Source organism: Kogia breviceps, chromosome 4 (assembly GCF_026419965.1).
Source record: "Kogia breviceps isolate mKogBre1 chromosome 4, mKogBre1 haplotype 1, whole genome shotgun sequence".
NCBI lineage: Eukaryota > Metazoa > Chordata > Mammalia > Artiodactyla > Physeteridae > Kogia > Kogia breviceps.
This window is the reverse complement of record NC_081313.1, coordinates 63911897-63935324: the sequence shown is the minus strand read 5'-3', so window position 1 is coordinate 63935324 and position 23428 is coordinate 63911897. Positions and strand designations below refer to the sequence as shown.

The 23428-nt window shown below is 37.4% G+C and overlaps 1 protein-coding gene across 5 annotated transcripts in view; it reads right to left on the bottom strand.

Moving 5' to 3' along the window:
• Positions 1 to 12756: 12756 nt before the first annotated feature.
• Positions 12757 to 23428, bottom strand: part of MSH3 (mutS homolog 3) — a 183014-nt gene continuing 172342 nt past the window's right edge. For all 5 annotated transcript variants that reach the window (XM_059060650.2, XM_059060649.2, XM_067031233.1 and 2 more), the window contains 3 exons: positions 22660 to 22789; positions 15833 to 16004; positions 12757 to 13509 (listed from right to left, as the gene is read on the bottom strand). In XM_059060650.2, coding sequence (XP_058916633.1) covers positions 13401 to 13509; positions 15833 to 16004; positions 22660 to 22789 — 411 coding nt within the window. In that variant the 3' untranslated portion in view covers positions 12757 to 13400. The remainder of the gene's footprint in view (positions 13510 to 15832; positions 16005 to 22659; positions 22790 to 23428) is intronic.

Sequence of the window (23428 nt, the reverse complement as noted above, 5' to 3'; positions counted from 1 at the left end):
ATAAGTTTATTAACTGCATGGCACAATGATTCTTTACTATTCATTAAGTGGAAGTGAGTCATCATAAAGTTCCTCATCCTTGTCATCCTCACATTGAGTAGGCTGAGGAGGGGAAGAAGAGGAGGGCTTTGTCTTGCTGTCTCAGGCGTGGCAGAGGTGGAAAAGGAGGCAGGAGAGGCAAGCGCATTCAGTGTAACTTCATGGAAACACACAGTAATCTGTCTTTTTTGCTTTCTCAGGCATCTAAAGAATGTTCCTATACAACACTAATCCTTTTTCCACCATTCGCTTTTGTTTCAGTGCCATATCATAGAAGGGCCTGTGTCGTGAAAGAAGTCAAAAGCAGTCTTGTATAATCAAAACTCTTCTGTCAGATTGTCTGTCAATTTGTTTTGTGGCGCTGCTTCCTTTACATCTTCTTCCTCATCATCTGGCACTTGTTTGGAAGTACCCATCTCCATCAGGTTGTCTTCTGTTCATTTCTCTACTTTGCTGTCTACCAGCTCTTGAATTTTTCCAAGGTTCATATCTTGAAACACTTCACCCCCAACTTTTTTTTTTTTTTTTTTGCCATATCCACAATCTCTTTCATGATTTCCTTGACTGTCTTTGTTGTAAAGCCTGTGAGGTCATGCGAACATCTGGACAGTTTTCTCCAGCAGGAATTTATTGCTTTGGGCTTGATGGCTTTCACAGCTTTTTCTATAACTATGATGGCATCTTCAGTGGTATAATCACTTCAGACTTTCATGATGTTCTCTGTATCTGGGTTCTCTTCCACAGCATTGACAATTCTTTCCATAGAGGACCATGCATAATGAGCCTTAAAGGTCCTTATGACCCCTAATCTAAAGGCTGAGTTAGAGATGTGTTTGGGGGCAAGTAGATCACTTTGATGTCTTCAGTACTGAACTCATGGGGTTCTGGGTGGCCAAGGACATTTTCCAATATCAAAAGAACTTTAAAAGGCAGTCCTTTACTGGCAAGGTATTTCCTGACTTCAGGGACAGAGCATTGTTGGAATCAATCCAGAAAATGTGTTCTGGTTGTCCAGGCCTTTTTGTTGCACAACCAAAAGACTGAGAGCTCTTGTTTATCTTTTCCCATTAAGGTCCAGGGGTCAGCAGCTTTATAGGTAAGTGCTGTCTTGGTCATAAACCTGACTGTATTTTCACAAAACAGTAGTTAGCCTATCTCTTCCTGCCTTAAATCCTGGCGCACGCTCCTCTTCCTTACTAATAAGTGCTCTTGGTGGAACTTTTTTCCCCCAGAAAAAGGCACTTTCATCTGCATTAAAAACCTGTTCAGGCAGATATCATTTCTCCTTAATGATTTTCATAATGGCATCTGGGAACTTGTCTGCTGCCTCTTGGTCAATAGAAGCTGCTTCTCCTGTTACTTGACATTTTTTAAGCCAAACCTCTGTAACTATCAAATCAGCCCTTGCTGGTATTAAATTCTCCAGTTTTAGATCCTTTACATTTCTTTTGCTTTAAGTTGGCATGTAATGACTCCACTTTTTCTCAAATCATATTAGAGTCTATAGATACACCTTTTTTATAGCAATCCTGCACCCACATAAAAGCTGCATTTTCAATACGAGCTAAAAATGTATTTTGCAAAATGTACAAGGTTTTTGTGTCTGCTGGCGTAGCTGCACTAATGGCTTCATGAATTTCCTTTTCTTTTTTTTACATTGTGTCTTACCCTGAACTCATTTATCTTGAAATGGCGGGCAACCACAGTGGCAAACCTCAATCTATAATACATACCAAGCAATTCAACTTTTTCTTGTAATGTCACAACTTTTCTCTGCTTCTTGTGAGCACTTCCAGCACCACTAGCAGCACTTTGTATGGGTCCCATGGTGTTTTTCAAAGTTTGTGGTATTGCACTAAACAAGGTAAAAAAACATGCAAGAACCACAAGAGATCACTTTTTACTGTGACACACAATTTACTGGAGAAACAAACTGCTCACACAGAGACGACTAGCATCACACAGCATTTTAAGTGGATAGCCACAACTCTTGAGCTCACTGCAACAGCTACAGGAGATGGCTACAAAATTATTATAGTAGTATGTACTACAGTTAATTTTATGCAATTATGACTTAATACTGCAACTTTATGATTGTTTACATTTCTCTCATCTGCAGATGGTGCCATATGGCCTGTGTTTGCACGTGTAAATTTTGGTAAATTTTAACTTTTTATAGTAGATTTGTGTATATTTTATGGTAATAAATGATAAAATAGACTAGTATCTGCATATATTTTATACATGGATGACATCCCTTTTTCTTACTTTTTTGATATCGCTAGGCTATTTGATTTCTAAGTTTTATCAAATTGCCACAAATCTCCAAAAAATTTTCCAATATATTTATTGAAAAACATCCTTATATAAATAGACCCACTCAGTTCAAACTGATATTTTCAGACCACGATGAAAAACACCCCTCAGAATTAATAACAAAAGCAGATGCTGAAGGTTGGCTCAATCAATATAACTTCAATTCATCTGTAGTATTTCCTCCTCTAGAAAAGAGCTGGAAGGTCAAAGACCAAAGGGATTTCTCCCGTTCCCTTGAAGCTAAAGTTATGTATGGACTACCTTTCACCAACAAGATATAGTTGTGTGAGACTTAGCAGAACTGACTTTGTAAAGATCACATGCTTCCTCAGGTAGGTTTTGTCTTTGAATGTGGTTTCTCTGCAGCAGTTATAGTAGAACATCTGGTGTCTAGTAATTATCTTTTGTGAACTGCAAAGGAAAGGTATTGTCTGCAACTAAGAACTTGGCCAAAACAACCGCAAATACTTGATGATTTTAAAACTGTCTCAACTTTAGACCAAAGAAGAAATAAAAACTGCACTTACATCATGTTTGGAAATTAACTACAACGAAAATATCAAAATTTATGGGATTATACCTAAGGCTGTATTTAGAGGAAAATTCATAGCTTTAAAATGTTAATATATAAGCATCATTATTAAATACGAGGACTTTGGGGTCAACTGCCTTTGTTTGAATATTGAGTCTTTAACTCAGTGCTCAGAACTCAGTTATGTATGATTATGGGCAAGTTACTTAGTTCCCCTCCAAGCCTGTATTTCCTTATTTGAAAAATGGAGATATTACCTCAGAGGGTTGTTACAAAGATTAAATGGGAAATATCTAAAGCACTCAGCTCAGTGCTTAGCACAATCGCTCAAACAATATTAAATATTATAAGGAGTTAGAAAATGGATAAACCAGTCTCTTGCTAGAGGAAAACAAAGGGAGGGGAGAGTAAAAGGGGAGTTAGAAAATTTAAGAATTTTCTCAACAAAAGAAATTCCATATCTACCCTTCATTTGCTTTCAGTAGGCTCTAGGACTGTCACAACCCTATTCAAAGCAATGAAAGAATTCAGAACCTTGTCCCAGGAAAAAATCCTTGAGGATTTCTCATAGAAACAATTTGTGTTAGAATCTCCTGATTCTGGGTGAGAGAAGTTTTAAAACTATTTTAGAGACTATCCAAAATTAGATTGAATTAAGTCTCCCCAAGTATGTTCATAATACATTCAATGCCAGTATTGTGTGATTTCTAACTTGGGCCATTTAGTCATCTCTATCAGTCATACTCAAACAATAAGCATGTCATTTGTAACAATATTTGATATTTATCAGGCATGTTATAGCTTATAGAGCTCTTCCTTATGCATTTCTACTTGACCCTTAGAACAATCCTACGAATAAGCTAAGTGAGTCACTTGTTACTATACTGATTAAAATTTTACAGAGTACAAAATCAAGTTCCAGAGATATTTTATATGACTTGTTTGAAGATACTAAATGGCAGGGCACAGAAATTTAGAACTCAGCTAGGAACCAAAAAGTACTAGACTCACTGTAATATTTTCCTTATATTTTTATCTAGAAGTATCTTTAGGCTGCCTGCTAGAGTCATGGGATTTGAGAGGGTTTTTATTTACTAGGAGGAGAACACACTCCTATTTGTATTTCATCAGGATTTCTTTCTATAACCCATTCAACAGAGATTTAATCCTAAATACCTTAAGAGTATAAGGATCTGCCATTATCATTAGTACATTTATTCCCACCAGTATCTAGTTTTATTCTGTTCCCCAAGAATTGTAAAAAGCTTTTCCATGTCATGCTATATACATTTCAACATTAACTCTGGATTCATCATTTAAAGATCTTAACTCTTCATGAACACACTAACATTTCAACAAGTTTATTGTGTAGTAATGAAAACACTTATATTTCTCCATACCTACCAGATATTTTTAGTTATACATTTATTTATTTAAATTTTATTTTTTATACAGCAGGTTATTAGTTATCTATGTTATACAAATGTATTTATTTATTTATTTTTATTGAAGTATAGTTGATTTGCAATGTGGTATTAGTTTCTGATGTACAGCAAAGTGATTCAGTTATATATATATGTATATATATAACACATATACATATGCATATATTCTTTTTCATATTCTTTTCCATTATGGTTTATTATAGGATATTGAATATAGTTCCCTGTGCTATACAGTAGGGCCTTGTTGTTTATTTTATATATAGTAGCTTATATCTGCTAATCCCAAACTCCTAATTTATCCCTCCCCTACACCCTTTCCCCTTTGGTAACCATAAGTTTGTTTTCTATGTCTGTGAGTCTGTTTCTGTTTCTTAAATAAGTTCATTAGTATCATATTTTAGATTCCACATATAAGTGATACCATATGGTATTTCCAATCAGATATTTTTATCTTTCCTTTAGTTATAGTCTCCCTTTCAATTTTAAGATGTTACTGAATCTATAAATAGATAGTGCAAAATGTTCTGTACACTTCAGGTATTTCACTAATTCAGATGAGTATGTCAGAATACTCCTCCAACCAGGATGAACCAGTGAGGTTTTTTGTTTCTAGAAGGCTGATTTCCAGTGTATTCACATATTGCACAAACCTCCAGCACTTTCATGAAATCAGATCAATCACTTGTACTGGTGCCCCAAGTTGCTGCAAAACTCATAGTAAGGTGAAGCTGGGTAAAGTGAAGCTGCCATTCTGGACAGAACTGACTAAGCAGAGTAGATGCTTGATCTTGGGGTTGTTACTCTCCAAGCCAACCAGCTGCTCATGTGGTGGCCCAAGACAAGCTACCCAACAGGAACAACCATGATAAACTGAACCAATCAAGTCTGCCTTCTTAGGGCATCTGAAGAAAAAAGGGAGAAAATGGTAGTGGGGGCAGAAACAGAGACCCTTGGAGAGAAGGCAGTAAGCGTTAGTGACGGAAATGCAGAGACCAGAAAACAGAGAGAAACAGGGTACAAAGTCAGTAATGGCAGAGGCAGCAAAAACAGAGAAAAGCTGATTCACTACAATGGTGGAACAGCTGTCACATAAGGAGAAAACGAACCCTGTTGCTGATGAAATAACTAAACAACAGCAATAGAACTGTATATGCTATATTCTGAAAATCATTCAAATTTCTCCTTTTCCATAAGCCCAAGTTAGGCTGCGGTTTCTTTTTTCCTTACTTTCAATGTATCCTCTAGTGTCTTTCTGTTCTTGCAACTTAAAATAGAATCTATCACTATTAACTAAGTTTGCAGTTATTCACTTAAACACAGATCAATGAATTTATGATAAATTGCTATTCTGAAGGAATCATTTTAGTCGAAAATAATATTTTAACTGTGGTTAGACATTTATGTAACATTTTATTTCTTCTGTTTTGAGGCCATTAGCTAAATTGAATATAGTAAAATTTCTTGCAATTGGCTACCTACACTCACCTGCTACTAATAAATGTAGTTTTTACATTTAAATAAGATGCCTTGAAGTCTCTGGTACTTTCCTCGTAGAAAAGTTATATTTTCAACTTGCTCCTTCCTATAAATAAGGAATTGCATTTTCTCACTGCAAGAGAGCACTAATTCAATAACTTTTTTATTCAAACCTCACTCAAGATTTCTATTTGACATAGGAGTGATTGTTCTGGGAGCTTCTAATACTGCAGGTTTGTTAAACCACTGCTGACCAGCATTAATTTACACAGGGACCTGTAAGCCTGTTGCTTACAAAGTGAGAGTTAATTTTTCGTTCCATCAACAACTCTTTTCTGACTAAGGTCATCTTGTTTTTGTGCCTACAGTGAAAGAATATTTTAGAACTTAGCTTGTGTACTAATAATATCAAAGCTACTGTTCACTAGAAAATTATAGTGCTCAAGGTCATGAAGCAGAGTTGATGCTTGGAAAGATTTTCTCCTTTCCTGATTATGCTCTACATTGGCTGGAATGTTACTTAGAATATAAAATACCATTATATCAGAGAGCTTACGAACAGTTTTGAGGCATCATGCATGCTCTTTATGGACACTCCTTTAAGTTTCATAACACAAAAATACAACTTCATGTGTTTCTTTTGCCTAATATTCTGTTACAAAGAAATGCAAGGAGTTTGGGGAAATTAAAGGCCCACTGTTATTTGCGAACTGACTTCTTATGAATACGAATTTGAAGGCATTATGACCATGCTTCTCTCAACTCAATTCCTTAACTATCTGCATCAAGATCACTTACTTATGAGTCTCATTTCAAAAATAAACTTTCCTCTTGGTACTTTCCACTCAATTTTGCTGTGAACCAAAAACTCCTCTAAAAATAAAGTCTATTTTAAAAAATGAATCTGGATACAGACCTTACACTTGTCACAAAAATTAACTCAGAATGGATCACAGACCTACATGTAAAATGCAAAACTATAAATCTCTTAAAGGATAACAGAGAAGATCTAGATGACCTTGGGTATGGCAACAACTGTTTAGATATAACACCAAAGGCACGATCCATGAAAGAAATAGTTTATAAGCTGGATTTCATCAAAATTAAAAAAACTTCTCTCTGCAAAAGACACTGTCAAGAGAATGAGAAAACAAGCCACAGACTGGGAGAAAATACCTGCAAAAGACACATCTGATAAAGGACTGTTATTAAAAAAAATACAAAGAATTCTTAAAACGCAACAATAAGAAAATGAACCTTGCAATTAAAAAAACAGGTAGAAGGCCTATACAGACAGCTTACCAAAGATATATTGATACATATGGCAAATAAGCATATGAAAAGATGCTTAGCATCATATGTCACTAGGGAATTGCAAATTTAAACCACAATAAACTTACACACCTATCAGAATGGCCCAAATCCAAAATACTGAGAACACCAAATGCAGACGAGGATGTGGAGCACCAGGAACTCTCATTCATTGCTGGTGGGAATGCAAAATGGCACAGTCATTTCAGAAGAGAGTTTGGCAACTTTTTACAAAGCTAAACATACTCTTACCAAACAACCCAGCAATCACACTCCTTGGTATTTACCCAAAACTGTGTCCGAACAAAAACTTGCACACAGATATTTATAGCAGCTTTATTTGTAATTAGCAAAACTTGGAAGCAATTACAAGGTTCTTCGTAAGTTGAATGGATAGACTGTAATAAAAACAGACAATGAAATATTATTGTGCCAAAAATATGAGCTAACAAGCCATGAAAAGACATGGAGAAAACAAACACGTATTACTAAGTGAAAGGAGCCAATCTGAAAAGGCTACATACTGCATGATCCCAACTAAATGACAGAGGCAATGGAAAAGACAAAACTGTAAGACAAAGGTTATAAAAAGAGCAGTGGTTACCAGGGGTTAGAGAAGAAAAAGGGATGAATAAGCAGAGTATGCAGGATTTTTAGGGCAATGAAACTATTTTATATGATATCATAATGGTGAATACATGCCACTAAACACTTGTCCAAAGCCATATAATGTACAGTGCCAAGAATGAACCCTAGTATATATACACCATGGGCTTTGAGTGATAATGATGTGACAATGAAGGGTCATCAATTGTGACAAATGTACTGCTCTAGTGGGGGATGCTGACAGTGGTGGAGGCTGTGCTTGTGTGGGCACAGGGTACATGGGAAGTCTCTGTAGTTTCTCCTCAATTCTGCTGTGAACCTAAAACTGCTCTAAAAAATAAAGTCTATCCAAAAAAAAAAAAGTTCCCTGGGTTCCATACTAGAGTTACTGAATCAGACAGAATCCTGGAGAAGTGTTATGATCCAAGGAATATGAGTTTTAGCAAATCTCTTTGGAGACAAGACCACTAATCATGTAGGAAGAGGTGAGAAAAGGAAAGGGGAGAGAAAATGGGAAAGAAGAGATGAGGACAAAAATTAACATTGACTGATATTCTTGTGTACCAACCTCAAAGATTCAGATTCAGCAGAGCTAAAGTGAGGCCTAGAAATCTGTATTTAAAACCTCCTTAGGTGATTCTGAAACTACAATGAGGTACCACCTCACACCAGTCAGAATGGCCATCATCAAAATGTCTACAAATAATAAATGTTGGAGGTGGTGTGAAGAAATGGGAACCCTCCTACACTGTTGATGGGAATGTGAACTGGTACAGGCACTATTGGAAAACAGTATAGAGGTTCCTCAAAAAACCAGAGTTAGCATATGATCCAGCAATCCCACTCCTGGGCATATATCCAGACAAAACTATAATTTAAAAAGATACATGCACCCCTATGTTCACAACAGTACTATTTACAATAGCCAAGACATGGAAACAACCTAAATGTCCATCGACGAATGGACAAAGAAGATGTGGTGTGTGTGTGTGTGTGTGTATAATTGTGTATATATATGTGTCTGTCTGTATATATATACATATATATGTATATATACACAACAGAATATTACTCAGCCTTAAAAAAGAATGAAACAATGCCATTTGCAGCAACATGGATGAACCTAGAGATTATCATACCAAGCGAAGTTAAGTCAGAAAGAGACAGACAAATGCCATATGATATCACTTATATGTAGAATCTAAAATACGACACAAATGAACATTATCTATGAAACAGAAATAGACTCAAAGATAAAGAGAACAGACTTGAGGTTGCCAAGGGGGAGGGAGGGATAGGGGAGAGAAGTATGGAGTTTGGGATTAGCAGATGCAAACTACTATATATAGGATGGATAAACAACAAGGTCCTACTGTATAGCACAGGGAACTATATTCAATATCCTGTGATAAACCATAATGGAAAAGAATATGAAAAAGAATATAAATATGTATAACTGAATCATTTTGCTGTACAGCAGAAATTAATATAACATTGTAAATCAACTATACTTCAATAAAATTAAAAAAAATAAAATAGAATAAAACCTCCTTAGGTGATTCTGATAGAGGGCGGGACATCCCTACATCCAATGAAGGAGCTCCATGGAAGTAAGGTTTTAATAAAAGGATCATGAGGCTGAAAAGGAGGTTAAAATGGCACATAATATTTCTGATGTAGAAAATAAAATGACTGTTCTGAATGTTAAAAAGAAAAAGGATATAGTCAAAGGCAATGAAAGGATGATTTGAGCAAAGGACAAAACAACTGGAGAAAAGGGTTCTTCATCCTGAGATCAATAATTATTTCTGCCAGACGACAGCCCTGTTATGTGTCTCATGATCATATAGGTGCACACTCTTCACCATCTTCATGGAGACAAGGCCGATGACAAAGTTATCTCTGGGGATTTAGTCTCAAAAACAGATTAGGTAGTAAAGCTCTAACATGCCAATTACCAGAGTGGTAGTTTCTAAATGCCACAATGTAAAGCATTTATTATAAATAAGCAAAAAAACAACAGGCAGATCGTTCAGATAAAAATCAGTTCATACAGTGGGTTAAAAAAATCAATTTTTAAAGACGACATTCAAAATCCATCAAGTTGGTAAGTGTGTCCATGAATTAGCACCTAAAACTAGGGTAACCACGTAATTTATTATTCAGAACAGGACACTTCTGAGTGAAAGGGGCTTGTAACAAGTATACCAGGAAAAACAGGTATAGACCAGAATGTTCCAGATTCATCCCAGGCAAACCAGAATGGATATCTCCCTAATGGTAATACCTCTTTGAACATTAATAAACCTAACGATAATCATCTATACTAACCACAACGTTCCAAAGAGGCATTGATGGTAATTATAAAGTTAGAAACCACAGATGGTATTAATCCAAGTTCCTTTTTCTCTCCACTCATGTTCTTAGTGTGAATCATCAAATGACACTTTTATAATTACTTGGCACAGCAGTAATTAATACTGATCTTGGAACTTAGTAAAGCTCTACAATAATTTGTAGTCCACATTGGATTCAATCTAGTCTTTACTCTGGAATTCATGCAGTGAGCACTATTTCACCAGCTACCTTACCACTACCACCAAGACAACAGGCTCTAACTTGGACAAATTGGCAGAAGAAATTTTAAGTTTTTTGTTTTAAGATATAGTATACTTCTATATGGATCTTGAATCCCTAGTGAAATAGTATCTTGATTATGAAATGAAAAGTCATTTCGTTGGACTTCTAATATGAAAGGGTGTGGCTTTTCTTTTCTATTTCAACAAATATTTATTGGGGTTCTACTGTATGCCATGCCTTGTCTAAATGACAGATAAGCAGAGGAGAGAGAGAGAGACCAAATGATTGTCAATCCAATGAAAAATATTGTTTAGTCACTTGTAATCTATGAGACTAGTGGTTCACAAACCAGACTGCACTTTAGAATTACTGGGGGGGGGGGCTCTAAAAAAAATCTTGTGGCTTGCCACATAAAAATCTGTACATAAATGTTCACAGTAGAACTATTCCTAATAGCCGAAAAATGGAAAGAGACCAAATGTGTATCAATTGATGAATGGATAAACAAAATGTGGTATATACATATAATGGAATAGTTTTCAGTAATAAAAAATGAAGTACTGCTACCTGCTACAACATGGATGAACCTTGAAAACAGTAAGCTAAATGAAAGAAGCCAGACACCAAAGACCACATATTGTATAATTCCATTCATATGAAATGTCCAAAATAGCAAATCTATAGAGACAGAAAGCAGGTTAGTGACTGTCTAGGACTAGGGATCTGGGGAAGGAATGGAGAGTAACTGCTAATGAGAACAGATTTTAGGGTGATAAAAATGTTATAAAACTGACTATAATCATCAGAGAAATGCAAATAAAACCACAATGAGATAGCAGCTCACACCCCTTTGGATGGCTATTATCAAAAAGACAAGCAGTAACAAGTGTTGGTGAACGTGTGGAGAAAAGGAAACCCTTGTATCCTGTTGCTGAGACTGTAAATTGGTACAGCCATTACGGAAAACAGTATGGAGGTTGCTCAAGCAATAAACAGAACTACCATATCATCCAGCAATCCCACTTCCAGGTATATAACTAAATCAGGATCTCAAAGACATTATATCTAATGTTAGAACTGCAGCACTCCTTAAGTCTGATACCTGGAGTACATACCCAATCAATGGCATCTTTCCTGCCAATCTCCATGGCACGTGTGCAATCTTCATGTCTAGGACTCTGACACAACTTTCCCTTCAACAACTCAGCAGCCTGGCTGGGAAGGAGCATCACTTAGAATTGCAGTTTGGCAGTGCTGATCTTCTTCCAAACTTGGAGCAGGCCTGACCTCCTGCAAATTGGCTGGCTGGCTGATATCCTGCTTTATGTTAGAGATTCTACCTTGTAATATTCCACATTGTCACTTGCCAGACACTGTGGACCGTCACTGCCTGGACACACTGCTCCTGAAACTCTTACCTGCTTGAATGTTGACACTGGCCTGGGCAAGCCAGAGATAGCCCCAACTATCCACTTGGATAGGACCTGTGATTGCTGGTTCCTGCCGCTCCCTCAGGCATGAGCGTGACATTCCTGGATTCATCTCCTTTTTCTGCTGGCTTGCCAGTAAGGTTACAGCACTACCTCTGTTAATATAAAACATTTATGGTCTTATGGAGTATTGAAACATTGCTTAGAAAGTGTTATCTTTAAAATTTAAAGAGTAAATCCCAACTAACTCTATTTGGAGATACGCTTGAGAATTTCACTGTATGTTAATATTTCTGGAAGGATGGAGGAATCAAACTACATCATATTCTAACTCCATAAAGATGGGGAATCACAGGGCTAAAGCGTGACTCAAAAGTGTAGCAACCAACCGCTCTTCATCAACTTGGGGAGACTTAATTGACTGTGTCCAGGGCTCACTGGTTAGGGCCACTGTAAGAAATGATCTAAAGGGAACTTCCCTGGAGGTCCAGTGGTTAAGACTCCAGGCTTCCACTGCAAGGGGCGCAGCTTCCATCCCTGGTCGGGGAACTAAGATCCTGCAAGTCACGCAGTGCAGCTAAAAAAAAAAAAAAGAAAGAATCTAAGAAGAAATTAGAAACGTGGCCATCAAGTGAAGGCATTTCACTGAGTAGGCATGAAAACCGAGTGGGAAACAGGATGGAAAGCCTTTGTGCAAGATCATATATTTAGAAACAAAAAGAATATGGATATGAGAAGCCAGGTTGTAAGTGCTATAAAAAGCTCAGGGACAAAGCTGAGCGCTGTCACCCTAAACATGCAGGGAGGGAGCATTGTTATGAATCAACATAGCTATAAGGTTCAATACTGGGAAGACCATACACTTGCTCTATCAGTTAGTAGAAAGTTATAAAATGAGAAAGCTCAGTTCTGTGTACTTGGGAGGAGCAGCAACCTTGGTTCCACAATTAAACCTAAAAAGTAACAAATGTCCCAAATAGTTGAGAACCCCCAAATTCAACAGGAAAAAAAATCATATATTATAGCAAGTATTCATCAAATGTTTATTACTTGAATGAATGACAAATAATTTAATCCAACAATCTTCAAATTACTTAAAACTATGACGATATTTAGCTTTTCAAATTTCATATGACCTTACTCTTTCTGTGCTCGTTTCTAAAAGCCTGATAATTCCTTCTATTTCTCTTCAAAAATTCTTATGCTTACAGTGATTAAACTGGCGGCATTATAAAATTATTTTAGTTCGAATGAAAAGGTATATTCCTGCAAGACATTTCAACCAGTTGCAAATTATCTGAACTGAAACAAATAAAATTATGCACTAAATTTTTATATCACTCTAAAAGTTCATGAACTGTATATTCTATCACTCCAGGTTTTACTTAGAACTTTTTGATTTTATTTGAATCTTACCGTCCATGAGATTTTCTAATGACATGATAGAAATCTTAATATTCAAAAGTGTTTATACTTTTAAAAGGATGGCAGGAACCTGAAACAGGCTTTCTACACAAAAGGCCTCCCTGTTTCTAACAGGAATATACCACGGTCAGGTTTTATGCTCAGGTCACACAAAGATGGGCTGTTACTAGAGAGTTGTTTTATACAGTTGGCATTTTTAATTCTCTATTTTTTGGTTCCAAAACGTAGTCTTCATTTCCATCAGGAAGAGAAGTCTGTAATTTCTTCCAGTTTGAACTCATCCATCCACTTTTGCAAATCATTTGCATCATTTATCGTCCATAACTTCGCAAAACACTTTAGCTTTTTCCTGGAGAGAAAATAAAATACTATTTCTTTTATAAATGCAATTGTTGGAGGCCAGTACATCTCATGGAAAGCTATGAAAAGTCTGTAACATTAGACTCACAGGCAAGGTCCTGTGGTTGGGAAGCTATGTCAGTAAGCATCAGCCTTCCTGAGAAACAAGTTTTTCAGTGCTGCTATTATAATCAAGAGACCAAAGTTGTTTATCAGCTCTCTTGCCTCCGGGGAGGGGAGAGCCCAGCTTCCTCCCTCTTCTAACTCAGCCAGAGGCTATGTGTGCTCACAGGATGAAAAGTAAAATTGATTTAATAAAATAATGCAGGCTATGGAAAGAGTAAAATGCCAACATAACAGAGACCTACTTAGGGTCTGAAGAGGGAGTATTTGAGTTCCAATCACTGCTCCAGCACCAACTAGCTCAGTGACCCTGGTTTCCTGGTCAGCTTCCTACCCCCATTTGGCCTCATTTTCCCCAACTATAACATGGGGATGACAGCAGTACCTATCTCACAAGGCCGCCGTAAGGATTAAGTGAGTTAATGTATGTAAAGCAATAAGAACAGTAACTGGCACAGTGTCTAGGCTGCTGCAAAGGACTGACTGCCCAGACTTGCTGGTGCACACAGCAAGCATTCAATAAATATTAGCTATTACCAAACCCACATGAATGCACCGGATTCAGTTTGCTTTCTTTGATCTCACCAATGGAATCGATGTGACAGGCACTTTTAGTGAAAAGGAAAAACAATAAATGCAGTGTATCCTGATAAATCATCAGATTCCATCCCAATGCAACCTCTTTCTATAATTCTTTTTAAAGATAACTTTCTAGATTTCAAAATGTCATATACTAGTTGGAAGAGTTAAAATATTTATAAATAACCTGTGAATTTCACTGCTCTTGCTTTATAGGCTATATAGCAGCAACATGTATAAACTCTCATATTTTATCACCATCTTGCTTATGTATCTTCTGTAGTAGTTTTATTCTAGTTTCTTTAGGGAAAAAGAAAAATAAGAAGACAAGAGACGATTTAAATCAGCCCAAAGAACTAAGGGCTAAGCTTATTTTTAAACTCTCATAGATGATTACTTTTCTCTCTAGAAAAATTTTATGTTAATCTATTTTGTTACAAATAACTAGAAATAAGCGGTCACTGATAAAAACATGTTTCTAACTTGGCATTGAGGAAAGGATCCAGAAGAGAATGTCAACAGAGGAAACGACATGTCTTTTATAGTATTCCAGCACTTTGGACCTGGTTCACCACCATTTACCACTGCAAAGTGTGGAGTGCAAGGCAGAACCACAGAGGAAGGAAGAGGAGAAAGAGAAGTTGGTTGCACAACCGTACGTCAGTATACAAGTTGGCAACTGTTTAACTAATATTAGGTGTTAATATTTCAATATTTAAATAGGGTATGATTTCCAGAACTAAAACATATTCTTACAGTATAGTGGTCAGCCAAGATGTTCTATTGGACTAACAGCCTGTTCACTCTTGGTCATATGGTTATGGACCAGGGCAATAATGTCCTGCTCCAGGCTGATCAGACTCTCCAAGCAGAGAAGGGGTGGGGTAGGAGGTAGGTGAGGAGCTTATGTTGTTTTATAATATAATCTTATATTTGGAGAAAAAAGGCTATAATTTATTATTTATTAGTATGATATTTTCCTAGGAATATCTTCCTTCCAAAGTATGTCTCAGGTTTATATGAAGATTAGTATATATACTGACTATATACTTGCTGGCTATACAGGATAAAAGGTGAGTACATTCACAAAAGCGTTCCTAGATGATGGAGAAGTCGGTTAGAATGAAAATTTTGTCACAAACAAATCCACAAAGTAAGTGACGTGTGGATACTGACTCTAATCACCTAGGTATGTGATACTATTATTTTCATTCATGTCCTGACAGAATTCTTCATTTCTGAATGCAATCACTGCGTATCTGAATGCAATATATGAATAAAAGAAGTACTCTAAACATTTTATATATTGAGGTTTCCATTAGTAATTTTTTGCATAAACGAATATTTTAGGCAACGAATGCACTGGTACAAATTAAGGAGTTAATTCTTTAGAAAAATGATTTAAAAACCCAATTTATCAACTTAAAAAAGATTTGACTAGAGAGGCATGAGTGAATTCACGTGAGCTTTGGTAAGAGCTGTTTTCATTTTATTGTAATTAAATGTTTCACAATACTTGAAGAGACACTTGAAGGAAGTTCTGATGTTCATTTACAGGACAATCCTAGGACTTCTGGGACAACTTGGAAGATTTCATTATAAATCAAAAAATGCAGCACAATCATTCTGACCTTTTCATATTTACTAATCCTTCCAGCTCTTTTGATTTGCTAGCTGCTTTCTTTAAAATTTCTCCAGGAACATCTGCTAGTTTAGCCACATTGAGTCCATAACTCCTTGCTGCAACTCCTCTGGTTATTTGATAAAGAAAAGTGACAAAATCAGGAACCTGGTCTTCTTCACCTAAAAAGTAGAGTTAAAAAAGAGAGAGAGAGAGAGAGATAAAGAAAACCATGCTTGAAAGTTGAAAGAAATTAGAGGATGAAAGACAACATACAAATTCTTATAACTTTATTCAATTAAAATTTATAAACTGAAAAAGAAATCCATTGTTCCTAATCCCTTGTTAGCTCCTTTTATCAATACTACATATCTCAAAAAGGGTAAATACTGCTTTGAAAATGCTTTTGCATTTAGAATCTATCTTTTAGCTCAGTTAAAATGGTTTTTAACAATTACTCATTGTAAGCTAAGAAGTATTTAGTTTTATGCTGTTTGCTGAAAAATTTCAACTGAACTCCTATTTCAAAAAAAGTGATTCTGATACATGGTACAATACAATTTCTCCTTTAAAAACAGATTTTTTTAAAAAAGTGTTTTCCGGGCTTCCCTGGTGGCGCAGTGGTTGAGAATCCGCCTACCGATGCAAGGGGCACGGGTTCGTGCCCCGGTCCGGGAGGATCCCACATGCCGCGGAGCGGCTGGGCCCGTGAGCCATGGCCGCTGGGCCTGCACGTCCGGAGCCTGTGCTCCGCAACGGGAGAGACCACAACAGTGAGAGAGGCCCGCGTATCACAAAAAAAAAAAAAAAAAAAAGTGTTTTCCAGTGAAAGAATATATTCTCCGGTCTTGTAATACACTCTGTAAAGTAACATATATAAAAGATGTTTCTAAGAGTGCTAGAAACAAAACCACAAAAACAGATAAGGAAATATTACATGTTGCACAGTTTAAATAACAAGACTGAGAAATTCTGGCTTATTAAACATCCTAGTTAACTAAGAGCTATACATATTGAAGTGGATGCTGTTTGGTACCACCCAAATCCCACTCAGGACTGAAGGGTTTACTGCCCCAACTGTCAGGAAGGCTGTTAAGCCTGCAACCCTCAGCTGTGTGTTCTCTTTGAGAACTTCCTCAGCTGAAGAGAACTGCTTCACCCAAGGTCAAGTCCCATCTTGGGCAACCTGCATCCAGTGACTGGTTGCTATGGGGGCTTGTAGGCAGCCTCTAAGATGGCCACCAAAGTTCCCTGCCTCCTAGTGTTCAAGCCCTTGTGTCACTCCCTCTCCTTGAGTGTGGGCTGGTTCAAAGGACTTGTTTCTAATTAACAGAATATGACAAAAATTATGGCATGTCACTTTTGAGATTACATCATGAAAGACTGTGGCCTGTCTTGGGCACTCTCACGTTCTGGCTTGTTTGCTCTAAGGGAAGCCAGTGGTCATATTGTGGGCTGCCCTATGGAAGTCCCATGGAAAGAAACTGATGTCTCTGGCCAACAAGTCAGTGAGGGCCTGGAAGCCTACGAACAGCCATGTGAGTGAACTTGGAAGTGGCTATTCTGAGGTCTGCCAACAGCATGTGAGTGGGCTGGGAAGTGGATTGCCCCAGTCAAACCCTGAAGTGACTGCTGCCCTGGCCGATACCATGAGGTAGCCTGTGAGAGACTGCGAGGCAGAGGTGTTAAGCTGAGCTGCCCCTGGATTCCTGCTCCACAGAAATTATGAGATAATAAATATTTGCTGTGCTAAGCTGCTATGTTTTGGGGGGTGATTTATTATGCAACAATAGATAACTAATAAAAGGTATAAGGCCTGGCTCTCTCACCCGAAGTTGTAACTCTGAAGGACCAACCCTCGTCAGAGCTCTCTGCAGGGTTGGCTGAAGCCTTATAACTGTAACACAGCCCGGGACTGCCCAGTCCTGCTCGGGTGTTGATTGTGAGAGCACTCCCCAATAAACTCTGGTATGTAAACCTCAGAATCTGCTTCCTGGGGAACCAGTCTACCACATAGTACGTATACATGAAGTTAAAACTTTTAAAGAATTGGGATATAATGAAGTACAATAACACAAAGACAAGGCTGTGAAGGGATTCAGAACAAGCCTCCCCCAAATGTGCCACTCTGGCATGCAGAGTGTCTGGAGCTGAAGACAGGGGAGGTCCAACAGGCTCAGGAAGGGCTTTTTAGCTGCCCCTTCAACGGCCTAAAAGAATTTAGACGGAGGTAGAGGGGGGCCCTGGCTCAGAGACAGACGGTTAACACAGATAACATTTATCTGAATGACCTATGTATAGGGCAAGACAAACATCTAATTACCAAATATCTGTTTTTCTTATTTCCCTGTGAATTACCCTCCTCCCCTTTGATGCTCCAGTCTCCTACTCCATTCCTTAGCTCAGGATGGCACAGAAGCCTCAACTGCCCGACTTGCCCTCATACTCTTATGAGGCCCCCATAGACACATAATTAAATTTGGTTTTCTCCTGTTAATCTGTCTTATGTTAATTTGATTACTAGACCAGCCAAAGAACCAAGAAGGGTAGAGAACAAATTCTTCTTCCCCAACAGCTGCATACAGTTTAATCTTTGATAAATCTAAAGCAACTCGGGCTTATGCAGCTTTTATTACAAAATTCAATATAATTGCACGGTATTGCAAAAATGTCCAAGATGAACCAGATTCACAATGATTTCTGAGACCCTAGTATACTTATTCTAAGTTTATCAGGAGCTTTTCTCATATATTATGTCATTTGATAAATGTGTCTGCTCTATTCTTTTACCAGTTAAAAGCTAAAAAGCCAAAAGACTGAACACAATGGAGAAAAAGGATAATGGAATTTTCTTTAATCTCCTTTAAGAATTCAGCAACAGACAAATAATACCTTTCTAAGGGTGGGTGCTAGAGGTGGGAGGTGAAAAGACTGCTGACACTCTCAGGAATACAGAGACTAAAACTCACATTACAAAACACTAAGAATACCTTTGGCCTCCAAATAAAACAAGTTACACAAAGAACAGGTGACAAAGTGGGTGGGAAAAGACTAGGGAAGAAGCATGTAGAAACCAGTACCTGCTAACCCGGATAGTTTTTTGTTACCCTTCAATGCTCACAAGACCCAAACTGAAGTGAACAGCAGTGGGGTATCAAAAAAGCCAATTCTTTTCATCTCAAAGACAAGTATTGCCTTTATCACTTCAACTGGGTTAGTCCTAACTGATTTCTCCACCTCCAGTCTCTCCTCTATAATCTAGCCTCCACACTGACCTTTCTAAAAAAGAGATTAATTCATCTGTCAGTCCATCTATCCATTCATTATCCACCCACCCATCCATCCATCCATCCTTTTCTGAAAGCCTACTAAATGCCACAAACCCTCCTCATTTAAACACTGCTTTGCTGACGGCTTTTTCCTTTTTTTTTTGCTTTATATACATATAACGTAGTATATATAATATAGCTAGCTAAAAAATGTTTCTTAAATATAGCTATAAAATATAGTTAAATTATATAAAATATGATATAACTCCCAAAAAACTCATTAACATACATCAGTACAAACAACTGCTGAATTTGTCATCATATGCTGGTCTCTACTTCAGTACTAATTATGGTAGTTCTTACAGCATCAAGGTAAATAATGTAACCACTCTTCCATAATCACCTGAAGGAGCTATTTTTATAGTTACATTCTACTTCAAGACTATCTTTCACCACTCTTCCATGGGAGAGAGAGAGGGAAGAAGAGGGAGAAGAGAGAGAGAAAGAGAGAGGGAGGCGTGTGTGAGTGTACAAAGGAAACACGGAGGTGGAGAGAGCCAGGTCGCAGAGCAGATGGTAAAACGACTCATTTCTTTACAGCTTCAAATAAACGCTCTTAGTGAGGACCCTACTTGTAAGCTATGACCAATTTCTTAAACAGGTATTACTGAAAAGGTTATCTGACACTGCTTAGAGCCAGTGAAAGTAATCATTCAAGTTTCTGTTTGTTACAGGGAAACTCAGCAAAACTGTTTTAAAGCAAAACTCCTCTAGGCAGGTATTAAAGAGATGTGTGCTGATCAAATAGTTTCTGAAGTCACTTTTAGGATAGATTCATAAAAATTTAGAGATGGATGAGGTTAGGAGACTTTTCCAACATCCTATGGACTGGAGCAGACTAAAACGCAGGTTTCTTACTGCTGGTCCATTGCTTTATCTATCACACCAAAGGAAATAGATAAGCATAGTATCTTGGAAGTCACCCAAAAGGCTGCTGGGGCATTTTACCGATGACCAATGGCCTCTAATCTAGACAGAAGAGGAATTAGGTCAGAGGTAAAGGATGAAGCATAGATACAGTCAGGGATAATATTGGAAGTCAGCAGGCAATGGAGGAATACTTCAAGTTTCTGAGTGAAAATTATTTTCAACCTAAAATTCTAGCCCTAGCTAAATTATAAATCAAGTGTGAAGGTATGGAGACATTTTCATTCACGAAAAATCTTAAAAACTTTACCTTCTTTAGTTGATATTATTAGTAGCCTATCCAAAATCTATTCCACCTCTAAGAAAACCCTGCTTTATAAAGGAATTAACTCCCTGACCATTTATCTCAGGGAGCAGTGTCATATCCAGCTCCAAATGTTGATCCCAATTAGTCTAGGCTGATCAAAGTTATCCCTTCCATTCTTACTTCTAGGAATTGGTTTAAGAATGATCATGTGATTCAATCCTGAAAGTAAGATAGGACACTGATGAGATGCTAGTGGGTATCTAAGAAAAGTTCCCTTGCTCCTAAGAAAGAGTCACGGGAAAAGCTGGTCCCTTTTCTTCCTTCCGACATTGTCAATTCTGGATGCGATGCCCAAAAGAGCTGCAGCCATCTTGCTGCTAGTCTGATGATGAAACCAGCAGGGCAGGAAGACAAAGCCTGGAGAAGTGCATAGAAGAGGAGCTGAAGCCCACCCTTCCTGAGGTTCCTGTAATACGAGATTATAAGTATCCTCATTGTCTGAACTGGTGTGAGCCCAAGTGTTTTGTTACTTGCAATCAAATGCACAGAGGAGAGGTTAAGAAACTTCCTAGGATGATAGCAACAGCGGGGCAGCAGGCCTATGAAACAACCAGTTCAGATGAGCAGGAGGACAAAGGGCTCCAGGAAGAATGATACCAGTGGGGAAAACTGGAACCAACAGGTTCAGTCATGTGGAAAACTGTCTAGAGAGGTGTTTTGCAAAGCTATTGGAGGATACAGGAATTTTCAACAATAGACTCAAATAAAACAATGAAAGAATAAAAACAATTATTACCTTCAAGAAAAACGTTGTGAAAGAAAGAAAACATACTCGTCTCCATACTTGGCTCATGAGTAAGCAATACCTACTGGCAGTAATAGTGAAAACAATGAATGTGAATGAAACGGAAAAAACTACTATACCAGGAGGAAGGGGAAGGGCGGGCGGAAGACCCTCATTTAACAGAAGTCAGTAAATATTGTGTCAGGTTGATGAACTAAGAGATAGGAAAATAAGCACAGTATTCAGAACTATAGAAGAAATGGATGAAAGAGTCAAAAGCAGTTGCCTTGGGACTGGGATGGGGAGGGGCCGTGAAGTAATAAAAGGATGGAAGCAGGGGACCACTGCCTGTTAGCGTGAGTCTTTAGCATCATTTAGTTTTTAAAAATTATGTTCATGAATAAAAATCTAAATCAATAAAATAAAATGCCAAAACATTTAAGATGTAAGGGTCTGGGTTAGTAGTCAGTTCACATCAAACACTTACCACTGACCCTTCCCTGCTAGTGAACTCTGTTTTGTTTATCCCATTGGATTTTAGCTTATAAGCTCCTCCTGTCACTTTGGATGCAGATGAATAGATACAAAACTGCTTCCATGAGAGAATTTATGATGTGTTTTTCAAGACCACATGGTGGTGAAAGGCCAGGACTGCCTAACATTACATTTATCTTAGGTCCAGTGCTTTGTTTTATTTGGGCCAGTTGCCTGATATCTTTTTCAGGTCCATCCTTACTTATTACTTTTCCAAAATAAAATTTGGACTCTGGAGTATTTTTGATAATGGATTTTCCATTGTAGCACACCAACTGCAGAAACCATCACTGGCCCAGAGCTTAAAATAATTATTATTGAACAGGGGAAAAAAAAAAAGCTAAAATCTACTATATTACTTACAGCACTTGAATTTTTTCTATTGGCTAATGATGTTCTTTTTCACGAAATGTTTCATTACTGTGACATGAGTAGTAAGCGGAAGGCTAGGAAAAATACTATAGCTCCCATATACCATTTCTAGCAGAGCAGAAGAGAACCTGCAGGCAGAGGACATGGATTCTAGGCTCAGTTCAGCCCCCACCCAGGTGGTTGACATGGGGAACCCACTTTACCTGAGATTCACTTTCCTTGTCAAATTAAGATAACATGTATGGCCAGTATAGAGTATTGCTCTTAGTAAGGCATTAATGCTAAATGATATTTTGGGAAATGTATTGAGTATTTTTAAAGATAACTAATACACTTGACTGTTAGGGCATCTTTCCTGAGATGGATCTAAGAATAAAACCTAAATGACCCCCTCACCCCATCTTCTTCTTGTAGAAAAATGAGATAAGGAGGGCCAGAGAAGGATTCAGACATGGTGAGGATAAATGCAAATTCTATCTGACCCTAAGCTTAGAGAAAATGAATTTGGACAAATGTCAATTACAATCAACATTCACAGCTTTTATGATTAATAAGCAATAAGGTCATGCTCCTATGAACTTCAAGTTATAAATTATGAAAACCAACAGAATCCTAGTTGTACTTACTGCAAGAACAATTCATACCTGGGTCCTGTTTGCTTTCATCCTCGTTGACCAAGAATCCCATGTGATAATTCCCCACCTGTTGTGAGTAACTTTTTTCTAATTCACAAACTGGTGGATAATGGGTAACAAAGAGGGTTAAGGATTTCACCTAAAGCAGTGAGACATAATGAAAGTTATTTTATTTTTAAATTTTAATTTTAAACTCTTCTCCAGCTTTATTTTGAAAAATTTCAAACCTTCATAAAAGCTCCAAGACAAGTACAATGAACACTCATGTATTCTTTATCTAGACAACCATTTGTTAATATTTTGCCATATTTCCCCTTTCTTCCTCCCCCCACCTCTACACACACACACACACACACACACACACACACACACACACACACACACACACATTTTTCCTGAACCATTTTAGAATTGTAGACATCATGACACTTGGCCCCTAAATACTTAGGATTCTATCTTCTGAGAACAAAAACATTCTCCTATATAACCAGAATAAAATTATTACACTCAAGAAGTTTAACAATGATATATCACTATTTACTAACATATAGTCCATGAATTTCCCTTACTGTCCCAATAATGTTCTTCAGAAATTTCTTTATATTAAAAAAAAAATCAAGACTCATGTGGTACACTTATTCATGCCTCTTTAGTCCCCATTAATCTAGAACCGTTCCCCAGACTTCTCTTTTTTCACTTCTATGTCTTTAAAATTTTTGAAGTATCCAGGAGGGCTGTTTTGCATAATCTCCCTCAATCTGGATTTGCCTCATTCAAT